Raw genomic sequence first — 24,474 nt, 5'->3', positions numbered from 1 at the left:
TAGTATTTAAAGACCACCTTCAGAACATTTGTAAGAAAATACAATAACAGTATATATTATGTGTGTTTCAGCTTAAAATACACAAGCTTCAATATGCTCTACTGATTCAACATGAGCTCACAAAAATATATTTTAATCATGTACAAAGAAATAACATTTTGATTTGCAAAGACGGCAATGCAATTAAAGTAAGACCACATTTTTTTAAGCAAAATAAAAAATATGAGCTAAGCATTATGTACATAAACCATGTTTACAAAAATTTGACAGTTACAGATTTCAGGTAAATATGACCACTACATAATTAAAAATATCTTTATTAAAATAACTATAAAATTGTTTATAACATTTAGTCCTAGAAAAAAACCCTGTTTGAAGAAAATCTTCTTTACCTGAGAATCAGCGTGTCGGTTTCTGTGCTATGATACCCATCACTGGCCAACAAATCAAGCCGGAAAAAGCGGTTATAGCCCCAGCATTCTCCAACTTCAAAATCTGAAGCGAACTCTCGAACTATATTCTTGCTGGCATCTAATGAATCTTGATGTACCATTTCAACACGATACTCGTACCTTCAAAAAAGAAGATTGTAATAGGTAACAGTAACTTGATACTTATTTCGGATACCATATTTGCTAGGCAGTATTTTCAAGAATACAACAAGCAAGAGATGACACCTCTTCATAATCCACAGGTAGATTATCTGTTATGCAATTTATCTAAATAAGCCAAGCATAAATTTTCATGATATCTGTGCTAAAAAAAAAACATGGCGCAGAACTTACTCAAAATTAGGGAATGCTGTACCCACAAGTTTGGCAAACTCCAAGGACAATGTGCTGTCGCTTATCTGATGATGAATGCAATGCACGTGCATATGTGTGTGTCATTGAGTGTGTGGGTGGAAGAGTGTATGTCAAAACAGCTTTAGTTAGCAAGAATTTTACGATCATGATGCTTTCTTCCTTGTTTCACAGTGAACATGTTATACCTAGGCCCTTGCGAATATCAGTTTTTTATTTTAATTTGAATCGAATATGAATTAGAATCCCACTAAATTTTTTTTTTCATGTCATGTAACAAACTTCTGGAAAAATAGACAAATAATACTCAAGTGAAAGGTTGGTTAAGTTAAGGTGACTACAACAGTTGTATGGAAAATGCTTGTTAAAATAATTAAATTATGAAATTTTTTTAAATTATGTGGCTAACCTAACCTAACTTAACCTAACCAACCTTTCATTTCAGTTCCTATTCACCTTATTTTCCAGAACCTTCTATGTACTTTCCATATTGGTCTAGAAAATTTTCATGAACTGCAAAATACTGTGTAATACATTATTGCATTCTACTTAACAAAAAAAAAACATGATTTTTTTTAAAATATTGTATTACCAAATTAGTAATATTTACATATTTAAACCCTAGTTATTCATGAGTTTTCTTTATTAATGGCTGCCAAGTAAATTGTATTTCGGCTCAGCACTATTATAAACAAAATTTTTGCTAGTTTCATGTGGAATCTTAAACCATTATTTAGGTTTTTTGTACATATTTTCAAGTCTCAAAGTCTGTTTCATCATAGATGTATACTGTATACAGCAAGTTAAGCTGCTACTCTGTATCACACGGTATTAGATTGATTGTTAAAATTGATTTATATGCCTTTGGAACTATGACTACAGTAGAACCCCGCCGATGCGACCCCCCTCTGATGCGTCCATTCCGTTTATATGACCGTTTTTTGAGAAACCGTGAAAAATTTGAGCAGAGAAAGTCGAAAATTTGAGTAAAATCGGCTGAAAAACAAGTCTGTTACACTTTGTTTGGCGCTATGTGTTCACGTTTATCTTGGCGAGAGCTGTACTGTAAGCAGGCAAGCATACAAAAGACGGCTAAAAATAGATACCACCCCTCTAGACTGTCCACACGGCAGTGTCTAGCCGAGCTCGACGCGTCCACTATCGCACGAAAAGCAGTCTCAGCTGTCATGTTGTTATCTTACCCGCCCGCACGAAAAGCCACTGTTGTAGCTTCTACGAGAGCATAAGAAACTCGTCCGGCCAGGCTGGCGGTAGCGGCGGCTTGGTGAGAAACTGTCAGCATCCTCCTCCCCTCCCACACCGCGTGCGGCAAAAGCCAGGTTGTATAGTCCATTCTTGGTAAAATAAATAATTTTATGGGCTTATACGACTGTCCTTCGCCGTTGATAAATACTTTATAAGTTTAAGTTATTATGATACAATTTGTTTATTAGTCACACAGCAGTTTCTGCTGAAACATCACAAACACCTCAAATTTTATTGAATCGAAAAATTTAGCAGGGCCGTAAATATATTTATTTTACTGCATAGTTACTTTTCCATCTGCATTTAAACGTGTTTTTTTCTTTTTTTTTTTACGCTGTGAAGGGACGTGAAAAAGATAATTGCTTGGCTGTCAAAATAAACATCGCTGACGGCAAGGGCGGGAGCGCATCCTGTCGGTCTGTCGCTGTGATTATCTGCTCCAAAAACATGTCACAGCATTTCAGGATAGCATTGTTCTTATATCTTTCGTTTATAGCCGAATGTTTTCTACCTGATCCACACAAGTTCCTTTGCCACGTTTTGAACGAAAATAACCACCAGCCGGCTAGCATAGCCGAACTCGCATGACGCGAGTTCACTTAGCGTGAGTATTTATCGGAACCCATTGTTCGGGGTATGCAAGCCCGAGATGTAATATGAATTTAAAAAGTTGTCTTTTTTACACCATAGACTATTTGAATATGAAATTTATGCGAACAAAGTTGATTTTATATGTATTTGGACAATTTGAGGGGGGGGGGGGGGGGGGGTAAAAATTGGCCCGAATTCTCTATTGCGACCATTCCGTTTATAAGTCCGTTTTTCTGGAAACCGTGAGGGGTCGCATCAGCGGGATTCTACTGTATTACTTCTTTTAATGTCCATCTTGATTGAGTGTTCATATTTTGTGGTGTTGTAGTCCCTGGTTGTTGATGTTTGTTTACTTTTTCCTACTTCTGGTGCATGTGACAAAAACAATACAAATTATATTTTGATTTAAAAGTTTGAAATGACAAATATGCTGTGTTTTGAATTTACATGATTTTTTCCGTAACTGTTTAACGGGATGGTAGTGAAAAAAAAAAACTTTGAATAAATGTTGCATGTATAAACATCACTCATTGTTAGGGCCTGGAAAATTTCGGTGTTTTCAGTATGCAAAAAGCGGTACTTTCAAATTAGAAAAGCGGTGGTTTAAAGTCGGTATTTTCGTTATGCAATGGAAATTTTACCAGAATTTTAAATGTTGACTAAATAGTGCAGTTTTTGAATATTATAATAGTTTACATATTTAATAAACAATCCATGTATACTAGGAATAGACTAATATGCATAATAACAGCCAATTAAATCCAAAACAGTTACACAAAACAGACACGTTGCTATAGATGTTTGCAACTACAAATTTTCTTTTTTTCGGCTGCCGATGCCACATGCTTAGCCGACTTTAGGTGTTTGTCAATGGAATCTTTTCTTTCCCATGAAACTTTACAGTTGCAAAATTTGCACATCACTGTGCTATTGTCAGTACAATAAAACCCATGTTTCTGATACTGATATGCTCGGTCTCGAGCACTCAAAGTATTATTCGGCATTTTCAAACTCTAGACAGAAATATGTTGCAACATACTACATACAGGCTGTTACGAAAACAATCAACTAAACTTGGCGCGCGAATAAATATCAGCAGTGGAATGTCACTACGTTGGGAATGCTGTCGCGGCTCGTGATGTCAACAACAGATGCTGGCTGCATGATAGTCAAGCATGCCCGCACACTCCCAGTCTTGCTGCGTAGACTAATTTTGTACCGGCAAAATCATTATTTGCTTATTCTCTTGCTATTTACGAGGTTACACAAAATAAACAACTACGGAAAGATAAATTCGTTAGCCGCTAACATATGTGTTTAGCTTTACACAAAACAAAACTTCTCACAGTCTGGGAAATGTATGATCTTCGGTAAGGAAGCATTCACTTACATGAGAAGTTAGTAGAAGCTATGTTGGCTAACCTGGACCTTTACATTTTACCATATACGACGCAACATGGATAAATACAAGATATTAGGTTATTCTTTTGCTTTGATATATTTTATACACTTTTCGCAAAATACAATAAACACGTTCTCATATCCAGCCAAGTGTGCACGGTAGTTTAGAATTCGGTATCATATTATTTTTATTTTTCGTAGAGTGCAAAAGTTTGAGTTTGATTGCATTCAATAAATACGGTATTGGCATAATGGAGTGGAGGAACACGGGGTTGCCACTTGAACAAACCCCCGCGCACAAATCAGAAGAAACTTAGTGTGAAAAATGCTATCCTGAAATGCTGTGACATGTTTTTGGAGTAGATAATCACAGCGACAGACCGACAGGATACGCTCCCGCCCTTGCCGTCAGCGATGTTTATTTTGACAGCTCAAGCAATTATCTTTTCCACGTCCCTTCACAGCGTAAAAAAAAAAAGAAAAGAAAAAAACACGGAATGCAGATGGAAAAGTAACTATGCAGTAAAATAAATATATTTACAGCCCTGCTAAATTTTTCTATTCAATAAAATTCGAGGTATTAGTGATTTTTCAGCAGAAACTGCTGTGACTAATAAACAAATTGTATCATAATAACTTAAACTTATAAAGTATTTATCAACTGCGAAGGACAGTCGTATAAGCCCATAAAAATATTTATTTTACCAAGAATGGACTATACGACCTGGCTTTTGTCGCGCGCGGTGTGGGAGAGGAGAAAGATGCTGACAGTTTCTCACGCAGAAGGTTGAAACAAGGGAGGGAATGTGTTGAAATGTTAGCTGTTAAAAAGGGGGGGGGGGAGTTGTTTTTACATGGTTTGTGGCTCTGGGAGGGATGAGCCCTGAAGAATTAGCATTGGATGGGAGAGGTAAGCGTCGCGTCGCGTCGTGTCACATCACGTATGACGTCAAGCCGCCGGGCGGGTAAGATAACATGACGGCTGAGACTGCTTTTCGTGCGATAGTGGAGGCGCCGAGCTCGGCTAGACACTACCGCGTGGCCAGTCTAGAGGGGTGGTATCTATTTTTAGCCATCTTTTGTATGCCTGCCTGCTTACAGTACAGCTCTCGCCAAGATAAACGTGAACACATAGCGCCAAACAAAGTGTAACAGACTTGTTTTTCAGCCGATTTTACTCAAATTTTCGAATTTCTCTGCTCAAATTTTTCACTGTTTCTCAAAAAACGGTCGTATAAACGGAATGGACACATCAGAGGAGGGTCGCATCGGCGGGATTCTACTGTAATGGTACTTTTCGGGGATATATTCGCAGTGTAATATAGAAATGTTGTGATTTTCGCGAATGTACTTACTTTCCGCGTTTTCATGCGAAATTCGTGATCGCGAAAAATTCCAGGCCCTACTCATTGTTCATTTTTTTAAATTATAAAATTCCATTAAACATCAAAGGAGGGTATTTATAATGCACAAATGACAATCTCAGCACTGAACGTTGGTATATGACAAACTCAAGTATTCGTAAGCAAACGAATATTCATTATTTTGAAGTGTTATTATTTGAGATTGAATCAAATACGATTAGTTTATTATTCATATTCAAAAATTTTAATATTCACACATATATCACTGATTTAGCACAAAATTTAACAAAGAACACGAAAACAATCAGCTATATAACCAAAATTAAATGAAATTACAAAAAAATGTATATACATATTATTATGGTAACTTGATTGAATGTATGTACTAAATGTATTGGAAAAAATTAATATTGCATTGTTTGATCTTGCATCTCATTAGTATAAGCAACAAACTTTTACATTAAAGATGTTGGCACTTATTTTAAACAAAGAAAAATTTGTAAATTTATTTATGTTTTTTTCTTACTAGTGCGTGCTGTTTGAGACATGATTATTACCAATGATTTTATTGTATGAGTGCACCATGTGTCAAGTCAAAATTTGATTATTTTGGTGAAATAAATATTAAGAAATATTTGATGAAAAGGCACTATATTTACTAATAAAGACAATGCATGAAAATAAAACCATAAAAATCTTGTCCCAAATGATAATTCTTTATATGCTATTGACATTAAGTCTGACTCGCAGTAAAGTCACCTGCATGGTAAACAAAAAAAATTAAAATGATATGAGCAATATTAGAGGTTGTAACAAAAATAAAGTACACACTTAGAAGCTTCTGGGAAGCCAGCCGTAAGTTCAAGGAAGACAGACAGGTAGTTGCCTCGCACGACACCATTGCCATCTGGGTACACCTTCAGTCGCCACGACAGGCCGTTGACATGCAAGGGAGGAGAGTATATAGGGTCGGCTTTCAGCTGCAGCTGCGTGAAGTCCTGCATCACAAATGTGCTGTTGTCGTACCCCGGAACTATTTCACTGCAACAAGAGACTAAGCATGAGCACGCGCGCACGCACGCACACACACACACACACAAACACATACACAGGGTAAGTATGAATTCCACCAACAAACTTTGGCTGCAGGTTCATCACGACAAAATAAAGTTAAAAACCATCCATACGACTTAAGGGCCTAATGTGCTTCCCAAAGCTAGAATGACGTTTAGTTGAATTAAATGGGTGTAGTGGTAACAAGCCACAAAAAAGTGTGAAAAATAAAGATGCTATACCCAATTATTTCAATGAAATAATATTGCTACTACAGTGATTGTACAACTTCATTAAATTAAACATAATTCAGATGCTTGGTGTTCTATCCTGACCACTTTATTTATTATTTACAAAAAAAATATGTTCTGCCTCAAATATACAGGCATATACCAGCCTTGGTAAGAACTTTAAACCATAAGTTTAAAGTTGTTTCCCAATTATTTTGTCGTGATAAACATGCAGCCATAGTTTGTTGGGCGAATTCAGACTCATCCTGTACATATATAAAACTTATAGTATGTGTAAAAATAAAACATTATTTCTTATACAATTTTGTTTATCTGTTAAGTAAATAGAACTCTGATATGAATTAGCCTTTTAAACACCAAAATTTTATCTTTTGTAAATTATGGCAGTATAACATCGGTCTGCACTTTCAACTACACACTACGCCTGTGCGAAGCTCCATAGTACAAAATAATACTTCCCATGAAATAGTTGGTTTTTTTAGATGTCAGGTAAGTATAACACAACGTAAGAGTGCATCCCTTTCAAACACTTGAAACTAGGTATAGGAAGGAGCACCTCTGGAAGTCGGCGGGCACGGGAGCCGTGACGAAGCTGGCCATGGGCTTCTTGCGGATCTGGTGTATCATGCGCGACAGGTCCGAGCTCTTCTTGATGAGCTCGGAGCGAGTGCAGGTGTGCAGCTGGTGGTCCACCTCTTGCAGCAAGGCCTCCAGGTGCTCCGTCTCCTGCGTCAGGGAGTTCTTCTGCCCCATCAGCGTCAGCAGCTTGGCCTTCAACTGCGAGTCCAGCCGCGCTATCATCAGCTCCACTGCATTGCGGATCTCGCGCACTCTCTCGTCTTTCGCTGCTCGCACAGACTCCACGTTCCGTTCCTGCCACAACACCACACACTCCGAGGGTGTCTACCAATACCTGGTCGACCAATCTCAGGACCTTTTACTAACATTTTATCATCACACTTTTATATAACAGGGTGATTATGATACAAAATAAGCAAAATTAAACTATACACACACAAATAAATTTGCATGAATAAAGTTTCAGGAAACTAAAATTTTTGTGTCTTCCAGCACCCGACAATTTATTTTAGGACATTTTCATGTCATTTGTGAACGGTCTTTTCATTTTGTTACTTTTCTGTGACTTTCGCGACCTGCAGAAAATCCTGAAGACTCAAATTATCAATTGTCTATAACCAGCAACAAATTGTGTACAGCCAATGTAAGATACAAAAACATAAACAAGCATCACTGACACAATACGCACATCTTTATATAATACACACTAAGAGGTGATTGACTTTGTCCACTTTAAAGAATATGGTCCTTTGCTCTCTTTACCAAGGACCTGTCTGTTTTAGCATATTGTAAAGCATGTCAAAATGTTGAGAAACAATGCTCTCCATCACCATATAACAAATTTAATTTCTTCAGTATCACTACGTAGAAGAATGAACAAATCCAAACAATAGCTGTAAAAATAAAGAGAGCATGACAAACAGCTTATCATTACCCTGACAGAGAGATGTGGCATGTAAATCAGACTAAAAAATGACTTTTGGTACAGAGATAAGAAAAAATATGGGGAAAGAAATAGGGTTGGGCAACGCAGAAACACATATGATGACAGCTATGAAGCGAGATATACCAGAAAGAGCATGAGTGCATGACATAAATGCGAACACAGAAAATAAGAATGAGAGGGTATAGTCACACTCATACGCAGAGCATGGGTGTAGATGAGATAATGAGATGGTACAGTCATATACAGAGAATGAGTCCTGGTGAGAATGATGGAGATGAAGTATGTAGGAAAGAGGATGTGAGAATTCCAAAAAGGAAGTTAGAGGAACAGATATAACATCAGGCAGAGAGGGTATGAGTAGAAGACAGTTGATGAGTAGAATATGAATGAATTAATTAATGAATGGGCTTAAAATCTCATCAATATCAAGGTTATAAGATGCGATAAGACTGGAGAATTGGCAGAATGAATGCCTTGGGGAAACAGGAATACCTTGAGAAAACCCACCAGCTCAAGGCAATGTCAGATTGCTTAAATCTGGATTCAACCCTGCCTGACAACATGGTTGGAGATGAGTGATCTTACCACTCAACCACCGTGGTCCCAACACTGAAAAAATACAGGTGGATGTAGAGAACCAAAACACAGACTGGAAACAGGGATGAATGACAACTAGGAGCACATACAGGAAACTTACCACTTCCTTAACTAGACTTATCAGTTCAACCAGTCTTCTCCTAAGATGTGCAATCTCATCTTTGATCTGCGTCACATGCTGCTCGTACACCACCTCCAGAGGTTTGAAAGTGTGCCCGGAATGTGTGCCACCCCACAAAGCACACTGGTGGCATATGCATAGACCACATGTCCAGCAGTAGACGGACAGCTTCTCTTGGTGACAGTCACATCTGTTAAAAGTCAAAATGGTTCAAACTAATAACTCTTATAAAAAAACCAAAACTATTTAAATAATACAATTTTGAACATAGTGAAATATCTTTGCAACGTAACTTATAAAACCACAAATTTTGATATTTAATCATGAAAGTAATAAATACTGAATAGTTTTTGTATGTGCAATAACTTGTAAGGATATAAATAGATTTTAAGCTGTAAGAAAGAAATACTTCAAAGTGAGTATTGAATCTACGTTAGATGCATTAAAGTAGTATATTTAATTAGAGCTAACATTCTATTAGCATTAGATCTAAGTGTTTCAATATGATTATGAAAGGAAAGTTTAGAATTAAATAGCAATAGCTTGATTATCAAGTTTATAATCAAATAGGATGATATTTTCTTGAGAAAGTTATGGTAGTAGGGTATATTTTCCATATTTAAGTTCAACATCTTACGATTACACCCTTCTAGAACAGAAGAAATGTCACATTGAAGGTGACACTCCTGAAGAAATTTTTTTTTATATATATTTTTTAATATCTGCAAAAAGAAGACCAACCGAAAAATTCAATGCTTTTATAATATCATCAATATTTTGAAAATACGTGGGGATTGTGTACCACCTTGAGGAACACCAATGTTTGCAACAAGTAAGTCAGATTTAATATCATTGATTCAAACAAAGAAGTAATATCTTTCAAATAACTACCAAACCATGTGTGATATTTGTCACTCAATCCTACATTAGACAATTTTTTTTTAGTAATGTATGGTGGTTTACTGTGTCGAAAGCCTTTGCAAAATCAAAATAAATTGCATCCACCTGACCTTGAGTTATCACTTCAGAGTAAATAGATTGATAAATATGATTAAATTAGTTGGAGAAGTTTAATAGTAAAAACATGTTGACAATCAGTCTATTTTTTATATTGAAGTCAAGATCCTTAAAAATTATTTTGTTAAAGATTAATAAGAGATATAGGCCTATAGCTCATGAAATTTTGTTAGCTAACTTTCTTATAAATCGGAATTTATTGGGATAAATACCACTGGTTATACTACTATTGAAAATGTAACAGGGGGCTTCATCAAATGTATCAGGGCTTCAAATTAAAACTGTAGAGCGGTTGTTTAGAACCAAACAATAAAACCAAAATCTAGAGATATGACTATTTACTACTCGTATAGGTTTAAATAAAATAATTAATTTAAATAATCAAAAATTTAATTCTTTGAAAATTAAATATTTATTATAACTAATCTGTAAAATCTTAAACAACAAGTTTGCAATTATTTGTTAATGGCTAAAGCAATATGTGCGAAACAGTGCCAAATTAAAGGTTTAGGGGCCATTGGTCACAGAGTTTGAAATTCTGATAATGCTGCATGCAAACTGCAAAAGATTCATACTCCAAATCTCAAATTTAGGACAGTAACTTTGTCACGCAATTGGTCGGTTGAGAGCAGCGACTGCTTTTGTGTCCCACAGTGCCTCCTCCTCTCTCCTCGTGTCATGTGACACTGTGATGTCAGAGGGTGGGTGCCTACCAAAAAATTGTCCATTACTGAAGTTGTGTCAAGTTTCTGTATAGTTAACGGTTAATATTTTAATGTTGAAATGAAATCTGTTCAAAAAGTATTTTTTTTTTTTAATTGTCGGATCCTGTAGAGCAGCGGTTCCCAAACGGTGGGTTGCGACCCACCAGCGGGTCGCGGAAGGGTCACAGGTGGGTCGCGACTCGATCCTAAAACTACCAGAAACCATCGAATAAACCATCAGGAAAGATAAGAAAAATCGAAACCAATCGAATTGTGCGCAAACACATATCTGTTGTAAAATAAATAACTGTTTTGTTACAAAGTGCTTATATTTTGTCAACCATTTTCAAATCAGAACACAAATTTTTTTTTATCAATAATCAATCGGTATCTTCAAAACAGCATATATATCGCACCCTGAGTACAAGACTATCGTAACTCAAAAATCAGTGCAATACTATCACAACTCAAATGCCATAGTATTGCACATATTCTTATATAATGTTTTCCAGAGTGCAACACTACATTATTTGCCATAAGTCCCGTAAAAGTAAATATGATATTGCGATAGTCTTGCAGTGCCTAGATAATGATATTTTCCTGCTTATGGTAAAAATATCTCATAAACTCAATTTTTTGAGTTACGATAGTCTTGTACTCAGGGTGCGATATTTGCAATATTTGAGGGCAAGTTATATATATACATGAGGAAGGGATACGATACTCCACCATGTACGGACGGACCGTGTGGAGGTATTCCTACAAGGAAAGGTGGGTCGCGTACTTGTCGACGTCGCGGTCCTGGCGCCGCTGGGAGGCCAGGCCGGCAGCCTGCAGCGTGTCCAGCTGCTGGGTGACCTCCTCCACCCAGCGGCAGTTGACCAGCTCGTGCAGGCGCAGCGGGGCCCGGCAGTGAGGGCACTGCGAGCGCTGCTCCGTCAGCCAGCGGCAGATGCACACGTAGCAGCACAGCTTGGAGCAGTGCGGGCACAGGTGGGCGTCCCGCAGCTTCTCCATGCAGATGAAGCAGCGGAACACCTCCACCAGCATCTGCCACACACCCGTCCAACCCGTTTCAAGGCTACCCCCCCCCCCCCTCGGCCACCTTGAGTGGTCACACAGGCTGCCCGCACAAATCTGTAATTCAATTTCCGCGAGTTTCCCTGACCAAGATTTAAAATTTCCCTAGCTAATTTTTTTTTTAAATTGCAAAATTCTGAGCAAGGTAAAAAAAAGGGGGGGGGAGGGAGTAAATCCAGCTTATAGCGGACCTAGATCTCTCACACTTTCTATATTTCAAACAGAACCTTGCATGCATTATTTCATAGTGTATGACTAAGCAATAAAGCACGTTCTGAAGAAAAAAAAATGTTTTTCACAGAATGAGTTATGGCAGGCTGCAGCGTAACATTTTGTAACTCAAATTAATATTACTGGGGAATTTTCGTGACTTTTACACAATTTCAAGTCAATATGTAAATAATCAATTTTATGGCTCAAGGATTCACAGGAACTAACTTTGGACCCATTTTGAATTCAACTCTTGTGGTCTGATACAACTAGAGACAAGATTTTATGGTGATTTGCGATAAAAACAAAATAAGCCAGAAATGTGTCTCAATACACCATAAAACATCTAAATGCACGTTAATGCACCATTTAGCACTGAAATGGTGGTCAATTCTTGAAATAAAACAGAATTTATAAAACATTAACTGAAATATTTAAAACATCCAAAATTGACTTTTATTATTTTAGTATGTATTATATATTAAATTAAAAAAAAAAAAATGTTCATTCCAAGTGTAGTGTAAAAATTAATTATTTTAATCAGCTGATAATGCACCTCTTCTCATCTAATGTTCACCTTGCAGTTTCTGATATGTACTTAAAACATACAAATTTTTGTAGATTTATTTTTTGTTCCAAGCCAAATGTGGCTTGTGCCACTTATAAAAATTGAACTAAAAAAGACAGTACTATGCAACAATGTAACAAATTTTATGTTGAATATTACAACTTCATAAAATTAACATTGTTTATAGAAATAAAATCAATAAAACAGAAATCTTATTTTTTTTAAAATGAAATTGGCCTAACAATAAAAAAAAATAAAGCCTTGTCTCTACCTATAACTATTTGATCAACTGCAATCACTCACATAAATAGCAGTAAGCAATTTCCTCCCCGTGATTACAAGCTGGAGCCTGTTTACTAATGCTATAAGGTAGCAGCATAAACGCTTGGACACATACACTTTATTAATTTTCTGCCTTATTGTTCCAATAACTAGGACAGACAACATATTTCCCCTTAAGGCTCAACGTCACCCAACATGTTGGACTTCTGGTTTTTTTGCTGGTCCCAGATTTTGATAAGAAATATTTCCAAATGGGACTCTATACGTTAATTCGTATCCATTACTTGACTGGTGTAACAAAGAACAGTGATAGACAAATGACGCTGTGCACTGGATCTGGCCCACAACGTGGCTTCATACGGCCCACCTAAAGAATCTTTCAGCAAAAACTATTATTATAATCTACGCTGACATATGTTATCTGTTTGAGCCCATGTAGAATATATAGTCAGCAGACACTGTTTAGAAGCCACAATATTATTACAGAAATAATCGAAACTATTATATTTTCTTAATAATCTATGTATTGTTTCATGGTAATTCTTCTTTGAAATTATGGTTTAAATTTTTGTAAATGTAATTTATTGTTTAGTAAATCACATGCCACATAATGTATTTAATAGTTACTATACAGAATAATAACACATTAAAATTATTTTGTAAACAGTTTGAATATTGATTCATATGTGTCTGGCCCTTTCGGATGATATTTGGCCCTCAAAAAGAGTGCAGTAGATTGACATAGACAATGAATTTATAGTAGCTGACCATGACACCAAAAAGTTTTAGTTACTTACCTATGAAAACTTGCCTGCCTTCTTACAATGAGTAAATAACTTGAAGCATAATTTTTTTCAACAACATATAAAATGGAATAAAAAATCAATGACATGGAAAGTTAATAATTCCATTTTTATGGCATTACTTTACAGTAAGAGCTATTTCTGTAAATTTTAGCAATATACATACCTCTTTTGCATTTTTTTGTGTCACAAATATTTTGAACAGCTATTCACTAAGTGAAATGTAAGCAGACTGAACATTACTGCCTACTCAAGCAAGCCTGCAAATCACCCAGCAGCACACTTACCTAGAAACCGCTACGTCAATGGTTCAAATATTGCTGCACGTAATTATTATTCTTTTTAATTGTTTTTTCTAAATTTTTCTATTTTGTCTTTGTTTCCTAAGTACGTTTTGATTAAAAATATTGAATGTATGGAAATTTGGATGTGAAACACAAAAAAAAATATTTTAGCTGGAAAAACACTGTATATTTTATTTTTACCAAATTGAAAATATACACTTATAAATTAATATTCAAAAATAAAAGCATCCAAATTAATTTACACTAAATAATAAAATTAATCTACTGTTTGTCGCTCAGAGTTTTATAACTGCCTGAATGGAACTCGTCATGAAATTACCTATAAGTAGAGACAAGATTTTATGGTTTTATTTTCAGGCCAATTTTGTTTTTACAACAAGAGATTTCGGTGGTATTTTTTTCATTTTTTATTAAATCTATTTATTAAAAATTATATCATATTACTTAACAAATGCTCCATGAAGCTAATTTCTCCAAAACAATGTCATTTTGACTGATATATGAACTTTTACCATATTATTTGTAATTAGCATGTCTAACTATTCAAAACAAAATTAACCTGTTTAGTATTTCTTTGTTTGAAAAATGTATTACTGCTGTAAAGTAAAAATAATTTACCCACTAATTACAGTTGCAAGATTTAAAAAAAAGGAAACCTTTTCTATTTTTTTTACATAAATTGTGGTGCAAACTTCAAACTAAATAAATTATCTTCATTGAATTTAATATTTAAAAAAATTATGTACTTTTCATTACAGTTAATTCAATTGCATTTTGGTGCTTTGTGGTGTTTTAACTTTAATTTTGTTATTATATGGTATATCGACTTGCTTTTAGGTTTCATTTCAGTTTTATCACAGTTCACCATATGACCTTGCGCTAACTACAAGTCATAAGATATCTCCCAATTTCATCGTGTATTTGCATATTTTCCCATAATAGAAGTTCTCTGTGGCCCAGAAGAGTCCCAAGGAGAGGTGGAGATAGAGCACCAGCAGGTATATATATGGTTGTTCAAATCCCCAGTTGAATGCAATATTTTGCGTGGTCGGAGCAAATTTTCATGCTTTGCATCTAAGTTTATTTGTACAGTGTACTGGAAGAAAAAAAATTCACGTTGAAAGTTACACCTGTTATAACTTACTGCTTTCCGTGTTTTTATGACGACCGACATGCGCTTGTAAACCCCCGAGTGACACGAGTGATGGACAATAGATTAATTTTATTACGTAGACTAAAATCATGTTGACACCTTTATTATTATTATTTAAATTATATGTGTACGTTTTCTTTTCAATTCGGTCAAAATAAAATATACCTATACAGTATTTTTCCTGCCAATTTTTTTTTTTTTGTTTCACACTTAAATTTTCATCCTTACCAATATTTTTATTTGAAATAAACATAGGAAGAAAAGAAAAAAAAGAGAAAAAAAAAAAGAGAGAAAACAAAAGAATTTTCATGCAGCAAGATTTGATCCAGCGACCTAGAGGTTTCAAGACAAATGCGCTGCCGAGAGAGGTACAGGCTCACTCATGTAGGGAATAACTCTGTCTACTTACATTGCTTAAAATGTCAAAAAAGGTGTCTTTCTCGGGTATGCTTCACTATCGAGCCCAATGGCTTTGTGCACTTAATAGTCGAGAGGTGACCTCCCTGTACGCCAAGTATGGAGATATTACGAGATCCGAATATACCAGCCCTCTCCTTGTTAGTTAATATCAGTTTAAAATAGTTGTGACAGAACAAGAAATGCACAGGAAGTGCATTGAGTTAAAATTACAGAAATAGACCTCAAATAACAGTATTGATGAGAAAATGAAAAAAAAAAAAAAAAAAAAAAACACCATGGCATGCGAGACCGTACTTCAACCACAAACTTTTTTTAGCGTGAAAAAAATTTGGTGGCTCTGTTAATATTAAAATGTATAACAAAATAGGGGCACCATCTGTGAAAGTTAGTTGATCCATGAGGTGTGGGAGATATTCAAAAACTTAAATGGAAAGTCCAAGACAGCAGTGTCGGAGTCTGTTTGAATTTTGTGACTGACCTAATTCAATGACGGTTTAAAATTCTTGCACTTAAGGGCATGTGGTATGCAAACAAATGTGTTGTTATGAATTTAAAAAAAAATATTGCAATAAGCAGCAGTAAGTATGCAAATTTATGTATTAATCTGCATACTACACATCATTTACATAAGAAATTTAACACAACTTTCTCCACCTGCTCCTTCACCCCAGGTTTCCTTTACACAATATCCCTAGATGACTCTCGTCTTACCTACGATGCCTTACTTTCCACCCTTCCAAGTCCTTCTGTAAACATCCCGCATCTGCATCTCCATACACTATGTTCGGCCCTTTATTCCTACCTCTACATAATTTACCATTATTGTTAGAGCAGAGACTCTAGCACATTGCTCTGTAGCACCCCCAATGTTAAAATGCCTTCTTTGGATAGCTCACCCAGCATTTTCACCATCTGCTTCCTGTTTGAGAAAATACCCAATCCACCACCACCCTTTTTATCAATGACCAACCCCTCCAACTTCTTCATCAACTTCACAATAGGAAACTTGTCAAACCCTTTTTGAAGCCAGTGAAACTGGCATATTATCTATCTTCCTGCACTTAGTCCTGCAGCAAGCCTGCGGGTCAAGTTCACAACATGATACCATGCATTACAGTTGATTTTTTTTTGGGGAAGAAGGAATTAGGAGAAATGTATGATGTTATAGAAATTGGCAAATGATAACAAACTAGAATGAAGGAAAATATAGTAGGTAATATCAACAGTGAATGACTGAATATTGTTGTGACAATAAATACTAATGATAGTTTGAGTTTTGGAGTGAAAGTACAGTTATGGTACAAGTTGGAGTAAAATAATAAGTGAAATAAAATAGCCTGATAATCGGTAAGCAATTAAATAAGTAGGTATATAATAAGTCTTTAGTAGGCAGTAAGAATTTATTGCACATGTGTGGTACCAAGCATAGTAGTCATGAGAACAATGAAACATTGTTTTCCTGTATACAGTTTGAATAATGAATGTGTGGTTGTGATTGTAGTAGTACAAGAGAAGTGTTTGTTAGTGTTTCGTGATATTGAGCAGATTTATTAGTAAAATGGGCAGTAAATGATTATTATAAAGACAGGAAATGTAAATGGTTTTAGGGCCTATATGATTTTTTTTGATATTTTAGTGCATTTTGCTGGCTTGTTATGTAACAGGTGTTTATTTATTTATTTATTTTCTTAGCACCCAATAGACTCAGTTGATCAGCAGTGGCTCTCTGAATATAGGGCTTGTCAACATGGTTACAAAATTTATGAAATACATGTAGGTTATGATTACATACACTATTTCTAATATATGTACAATATATACATTAGCTAGCATTAAAGTTATATTACAAATTTCTAATAATGGATATTATGTTAAACAATTAAAATAAGTATTAATGAGCAGAGTTTGTTGAACATTAGATCAATTAGATCAATCTGTCTACTTCTAGTCCTATTCACATTAATCACCGCAGTTCACATCATAGTTAGAATTCACTCACTTGCATTATTTTATACACTATGAACTATCTATACAGTCACAATTATTGAACTTTACATTCACGCAATTATTGTTAACATGACACTTCATAGAGCAGTCTAGGGTAATGGTTACGAGCTAAACACATTAATTAAATGTTTAATAATGTTGTACTTGCAAAGGCTCAAGATATATTCTTCAATTTCTTGAACACTATATAGATACGGTACTGTTTTTCAAAAATGTATTTTATTTTATTGTTAAATTTATGTATATCAGTTTCAGAAGTAACTTGTTTAGGTAAATTGTTATACATACTCTGACCAGAGTGAAATAGACTTTTTCTAAAGAGTGAGCTGTTATGTTGAGTTATCCTCAACTTGTATGCATTTCTTGTATTGTGTGTATGTGTGTGTGTATGTCTTCATTTTTATTATAGTTATTCAGATTTTGTTTAATCCACTGAGTGCTTGAATGGCGTATTCTGTGTAGAATGTTTTAATTTGAAGAGTTTTAAAGTAGGGTCTACAGGAAGTTCTACAATTAATCCCAGAGAGAATACGTATTGCTTTTTTTTATAATTGGAAAATCTTATAACTGTTTGTAGAATTTGTAACACCCATCGTGCCTCAAAATTGAATTGTTTTGAATTAATTAAAAAGAGCCTTGGAAACTTGCTGGATACAAAAAATAAGTTAAGTAAATAAATTTACTAGAGGCGGCACGAGGTGGGGAACAAACAAAATTTAGGAACTTCCTGTAACAAGCAAGGAGGAAGTTGGTGTGGATCGTTAAAATCAATAAATAAAAACTACACGATTAACTTGATCTATAGTTTCCCTGTTTTATTTGCCCTGAAGAATTATCTTGTTTCCATTATTTTACATACAAAAGGTTTTAACAAGTTTCAAAGATTAACAAAAGAAAAACGAAAATGGGGCCGGCCCGCGAGTATTTAAAACAATTTACATTCTTAGTTTGAAATATAAACATTTGCATTATGAGTTTCACACCCAAAGTTGGATGGATCCGATGATTACATTGATAATTAGTTCTATTGGTACTACATTTTCTTGAGAAAAACACTGGTCGCTGGTGGGTTGGTCATCCGCTTAAGATAGTTCGTAGCTAGGTAAGGGGGAAATGTTGAATTTACATTACCACCCGGGGTCTTCAAACGATCACGTCGGGTAGTAGAAATGTTTCTTCTAATGTGACCTACGGAACAGGAAGGGGGGGGCCGCGAGATGGGAGCAATAAGTCTCTCCCTGTCATCGACCCTGTCTGCAACAGTCCAAATCAAAACTGATTAGAACTTGTATACAGGCAGTCTATGGGGCAGAAAATGCCCAAAAAAAAATTTAAAGGGAAAAAAAAAGGGGGGTCGCGAATTATCACTCACCAAAACAGGGGAGTTGCCCAGCACGCTGCAGTCGTGGAGTCAGCCAGGGTCTGGAGCTCGCGAATTGCGCGGCAGGACGCGGATGATTTCTTCATGATAATATTTAAAAGAAAAAAAAAATTTTGAAGGCAAATAATTAAACTATGCAGACAGACTAATCTACTAGGATAGACTTGAGGGATAGCATCCCTTAAACAAAGCGACTACATAGTCGTTAGCGGTCGGATGAAGTCTTGCCGATTCGCCGATACTCGATGGAGATCTGTCTGCAGACGCGACGCGAGTTGATCTGTGTCGCGGCAAACCGCGTCTCGTAATTAAAAGTGCCCGCCGGCTCTTACAGGTGAAGGGGGGTCTGGGCCGCCGAAAGATTCCGAACTTGCCCGAATGCGGGCGGAAAAAAAACTCTAGCAGGAGTTTTGAAGTTGGCATCACTGGGCGACAGTAGAGAACTCTGTCGGAGGGGTCTGAGTTGAAAACAATCGACTCGCCCACGGCGTCCATATAACTCAAGGGAAAGCAGGTGCTGCTCTCTGGCGCCCTAGAGGGTAGGCAAGCGGAGAAGTTCACGACTTGGTCGCTAGGTAGCGCTTGCTATCAGTTCTGGCGCATTCGTTTTTGCGCGAAGACCTTGAGGAGGGTCACTGGTGCCCAAGGGGTTACGACCGGTCATTGGTCTTATTTGGAACAGAGAAGGGGGGGGGGGGGGGTGGGGTAAAATGCAACGCTGCTGGGAATCTACGTCCCGTCTTGTCTGCAGAGGGGCGAACACAACACTAATACGTGATGAAAACGGCCAATCTCAGCTCGTCTCTGAGAACTGGTCGCCTGCAGGCTACAGGCTTGTCTATGCAGTTAGGGTCACGAAGAGAAATGATATTACAGGCTTGAGGCGTGACTGAAGGTGGGGGGAATGGTAAGCTGTCTGCCAGTCAGGGATTAGGCCAGCAAAATATCCGATACGCCGATGGGAAAGGGGCTTCAGAGCACTGAGACAAAGTTTAACTCAGAGGAGTACACCAGACTAACAAAGTAAAATCACACTATAGTAGAGCAAATAAAATTTCCACACAAAAATTTAAAATCATAATAAAAAATTAAAATATATCGTGTCGAAATTACTAATTAACGGCACAAATTTCCCCAGAATTCAATACCATCTACCATCACAGAATGAAAATATGCTAAATATGTCATTCTTAATGTTTTAGGATCCAAAATAAATCGCAAGGCTCTCAGTAAATAGCAGATAGAAGATAGTTTGCCTTCCAGTTTTTTTATGTGTTCAGACCAAGATAGTCTTCGATCCCAATTTAATCCTAGGAACTTTACTGCAATTGCTTCTTCGATTGGCTTAGAGTTATATGTTTGCATGATTTGTTCTTTGGATTGGTTTAGTTTGTTAAACTGTATAATTAAATTTTGTTTTATCTACATTAAGTATTAATCTATTAATACAAAACCATTTTTATAATGTTGATAACACAGTTTCTGAAAGTGTAGTTGCCTAAGTGTAGTTGTATTACTTTCTCTTAATATGATACTAGTGTCATCTGCAAACAAAGTTAAATTCCCTAATTTAATATTATCTGGCAGATTGTTTATGTAGATAAGGAATAGAAGTGGTCCTAATATACTTCCTTGAGGGACCCCAGTCTTTATAAGTTCCAAGTTTGATATAGTTTTTGTACCATTATTGTTTATTTCTACGATTTGCCTTCTGTTACTAAGATAGGACTGAAAAGATTTAGGGCCATGTCTTTAATACCTATATTACTAAGTTTTTGCAAAAGTATATTATGGTCTACAAGATCGAAGGCTTTTGAAAGGTCACAAAAGATGCCATAGGCTTGTTCACCTTGATCGAGAGCTTCTATTATTGACTTTGTCAGTTGAAAAACTGCAGTCATTGTAGATTTGTTTTTTTTGAAATCCATTTTGTTCTTTGGAAATTAATTTGTTATTTTCTAGGAATTGAGTTAGTCGGTTATATAGCATCCGTTAAAATTTTTTTGAAAAAAACTGGTAGTATGCTAATATGTCTATAGTTTTCTAATTTATATTTATCTCCCTTTTTAAATATTGGTAATACTTTAGCAACTTTAAGCCTATCAGGAAAGCATCCTTGTTCAAAAGATTGATTTATTATGATTTTGAGAGGTTGTAATATATATTTACCACAGGATTTAACTAAAGAATATGACAAACCATGTATATTAAGCGTTTTCTTGTTTTTTTAGACTAAATATTATTTTATTTATTTGCTTTTCAGAAGTTGGGTACAAAATAAATTGATACTTAGGCTTATGTAATCCATTGAGTTGATAGTGTGTATTTGGTGACAGGTTATCTGAATTTAATTTGGAACTAATGTTCACATAATGTTTGTTAAATGTACATGCAATTTCCTTGAAGGATGTGATAAGTTTATCATCAATTTTTGTTTTTAAATTCTGAGTATTTTCCCAATTTCTGTACCCTATAGCTTTGTTGACTATTTTACATACTTCCTCTAGTTTATTTAGGCATTTTTTAATCTTTTCACTAGTATACTTTTTTTAGCAGCTTTCACTACCTTATGATATGTTATCTTATATTTATTATAATACTCAGTAAATATTGGATCTGTTGTTACTTTATTTGTTTTATACAGTTGTTTGAGTTTTATGTTAGAAATAATAATTCCTTGGCTAATCCACTCAGGTCTCATTGCTGGGCATCTGTAATTTGATTTCTGTTTAATAGTAAGAGGAAAAGATTCTTCGAAGTACAATAAAAAAGTTTTTAAGAATATATTGTAGTTTCTATTTATATGATTTGTATTATTAATTTCCTGCCAGTTCTCAGAAAATATCTTATGTTTCAAGTTATTGTAGTTTTCAAACGTGTAATTTCTTATGTTTTTCAAGGTTGCTTTTGTTTTAGGAATATTGCTGATGTTTTCGAAAATGACTTTTATTTTTATTTATTTATTTGGTTGCCTCCTGTTTTCTCCAGTACATACTAGAAGGGAGTTGTCAATATACAAAATACAAACAAAAAATTAAAACATATAGACAAACACAAATCTTAAATACAAAACATAACCACACTCCTGGATACTACAATCTTTGTCTTGGCAATATTATTTAGGTTGCTGATACATCCTAACCACCATACTTGCTGAAATACAAAAACCAACATATTAAAATGCTTATACCCTAAGGTATTCTTCAACTGAATAAAAGGATTTTTTTACCAAATATTTCTTTAGTTCTTGTTTAAACCTATTTAAATGGACAATTTCCTTAATTTCAGTTGGTAATTTATTAATTAGTTTGATACTACTGTAGTAGGGTCCTTGTGAAAATAGTTTTGTTCTATGTGTGATTAAATGTAAATCACATCTATTTCTAGTTTGATAACTGTGTATATTACTATTTGATATTACTGTGGAGTTACGCATTGTGTAAAGTATAGTATGAAAAATGTACAGGCAAGGAAAAGTCATAATATTTAATTGTTTAAACAATGGTTTGCAGTGAGTCCTTTGTGTCTTACCATTCATTATTCTAACTATCTTTTTTTGAATTTTAAACACTTTTTTGAACAGTGATGCATTTCCCCAAAAAATAATTCCATATGTTAATATAGACTGTACATTTGCAAAGTATAATGCCATTACAACTTCTAAAGAGCAGATTTTTTTGATAGTATGTATAACATAGCACATTGAACACAATTTTTTGTATATGGCATTTATATGTATATGCCAATTTAAATTTTTATCTATCTGTAGCCCTAAAAATTTAATATGGTCAGTCATGTTAATTTGTTTACCATTTACAGTAGCAAAATCATGTTTACTGGCTAGACTATTTACTCGTGTAAATTGTAATATAGTGGATTTTGATAAATTTAGTACTAGTTTATTTTTTATAAACCAATTATTTGCTTCCTCTAGTATAGAATTTACTTTAGTTATTAGTTCTTTTTTATTTTCTGCTATTGCTAATATATTTGTGTCATCTGCAAACATGATAGCGTCTCCATTTATTACTGATTTAGGAAGATCATTTATAAAAATTATAAATAATATGGGACCTAAGATCGAGCCTTGCGGTACTCCTATTGAAATAGTCATAGGTTTTGATATAGCATTTGTATATGAACCTTTATCATCACATTGACGTATTAGTGTTACTTGTTTCCGATCTTGTAGATATGATTTAAATAATTTTAAATGTTTATCTTTTATGCCATAACTCTCAAGTTTTTTTAATAGTAAATAGTGGTCCACACAGTCAAAGGCTTTGGAAAGATCTGCAAATATGCCCATAATATGGTTTTTCTTATCAATAGCTTTTAAAATATTTCCTATGAATTTGTACACTGCTTGTTCTGTAGATTTCCCTTTTTGGAACCCAAATTGACTCTGAGATATAATGTTATTTTTATCTAGATATAATATAAGTTGTTTTGAGATTATTTTTTCAAATATTTTTGAAAAGGATGATAGAAGTGCTATTGGTCTGTAATTGTTCATATCAGTTATTGCACCTTTTTTATATACAGGAATTATTTTTGTCCATTTAAGTCTGTCTGGGAAAACACCTTCAGTTAAGCACAGACTGAATATATATGTCAATGGAAGTTTTATAAAATGAGAACACTTTTTTAGTAGTGAGGTTGGTATTTCGTCAAGACCATAAGAGTTTTTGTTTTTTTATTTTGTAATAGTCTCTAAAATATCTTTTTCTGTTATTGGTGTGAAATATAAGGAATTTGTATTCCTCAATTCTAAATTTAATTCTTCACATAATTTTTGCTGATTATCAGGGGTCTTCACTCCTTTTATTAATTTATTTGGTATGGTAATAAAAAAATTATTAAATTCATTAGCTATTTGGTTACCATTACGAATTTCCATGCCATCCACATTTATAGTTATATTTTTATGTATTAATCTTTGTTTAGTTTCCTTATTGATTAATTTCTACATTTCTTTATTTTTATTAGAGGAATACAGTAGCTTTTTACTATTGTACTGTTTTTTAGCTTCCAATATAAGTTTATGGTAAATTTTCTCATATTTCTTTGTATATAACTTTAATAAGTCACTGTTTGTAGATCTTTTTTCTATATAAAGAGTCTTTAGTTTATTGTATGAGATTTGCAATCCTTTAGTCATCCATTTATTTGTTTTTGTTATGTTCTCTCTTACCAATTGTTTAGGGAATACATTATTAAAAAGTAAAAAGAAAATATTTGAGAATTTATTCCAAGCTATATTTGGATCAAACTGTGTATACACATCAAACCATGTCTCATTATTTAATAGTGAATTAAAGAGAGTTATATTTTCCTTGCTAAATATTCTTTTCTGTTCTACTTTTGCTAAAACGTGATAATAAACTCCTTGCTTTGGTTTATCCACCTTTATCACTTGGGCATCATGGTCTGAGATTGCAGTTACACAGTTGAAGGAAAAATATAATTTTTTATCTATATTTGTTATGATATTATCAAGTATTTTTTTACTAGTACAAGTTATTCTTGTTGGGTCTCTAATGGTATAGTGTAAGTTAAATTTATGTAGAGT

General features: G+C 34.6%; 1 protein-coding gene across 6 annotated transcripts in view; it reads right to left on the bottom strand.

Moving 5' to 3' along the window:
- LOC134532898 (E3 ubiquitin-protein ligase TRIM37-like) overlaps positions 1 to 24,474 on the bottom strand; it is a 62,273-nt gene that overhangs the window by 25,519 nt on the left and 12,280 nt on the right. For all 6 annotated transcript variants that reach the window (XM_063369936.1, XM_063369933.1, XM_063369932.1 and 3 more), the window contains exons 2-6: positions 11,478 to 11,743; positions 8,952 to 9,162; positions 7,286 to 7,602; positions 6,257 to 6,466; positions 393 to 572 (exon numbers count right to left, since the gene is read on the bottom strand). In XM_063369936.1, coding sequence (XP_063226006.1) covers positions 393 to 572; positions 6,257 to 6,466; positions 7,286 to 7,602; positions 8,952 to 9,162; positions 11,478 to 11,743 — 1,184 coding nt within the window. The remainder of the gene's footprint in view (positions 1 to 392; positions 573 to 6,256; positions 6,467 to 7,285; positions 7,603 to 8,951; positions 9,163 to 11,477; positions 11,744 to 24,474) is intronic.

The sequence above is a fragment of the Bacillus rossius genome, chromosome 6 (genome assembly GCF_032445375.1).
Source record: "Bacillus rossius redtenbacheri isolate Brsri chromosome 6, Brsri_v3, whole genome shotgun sequence".
In the NCBI taxonomy this organism is placed as follows: Eukaryota; Metazoa; Arthropoda; class Insecta; order Phasmatodea; family Bacillidae; genus Bacillus; species Bacillus rossius.
This window is presented reverse-complemented; position numbering and strand designations above follow the sequence as displayed.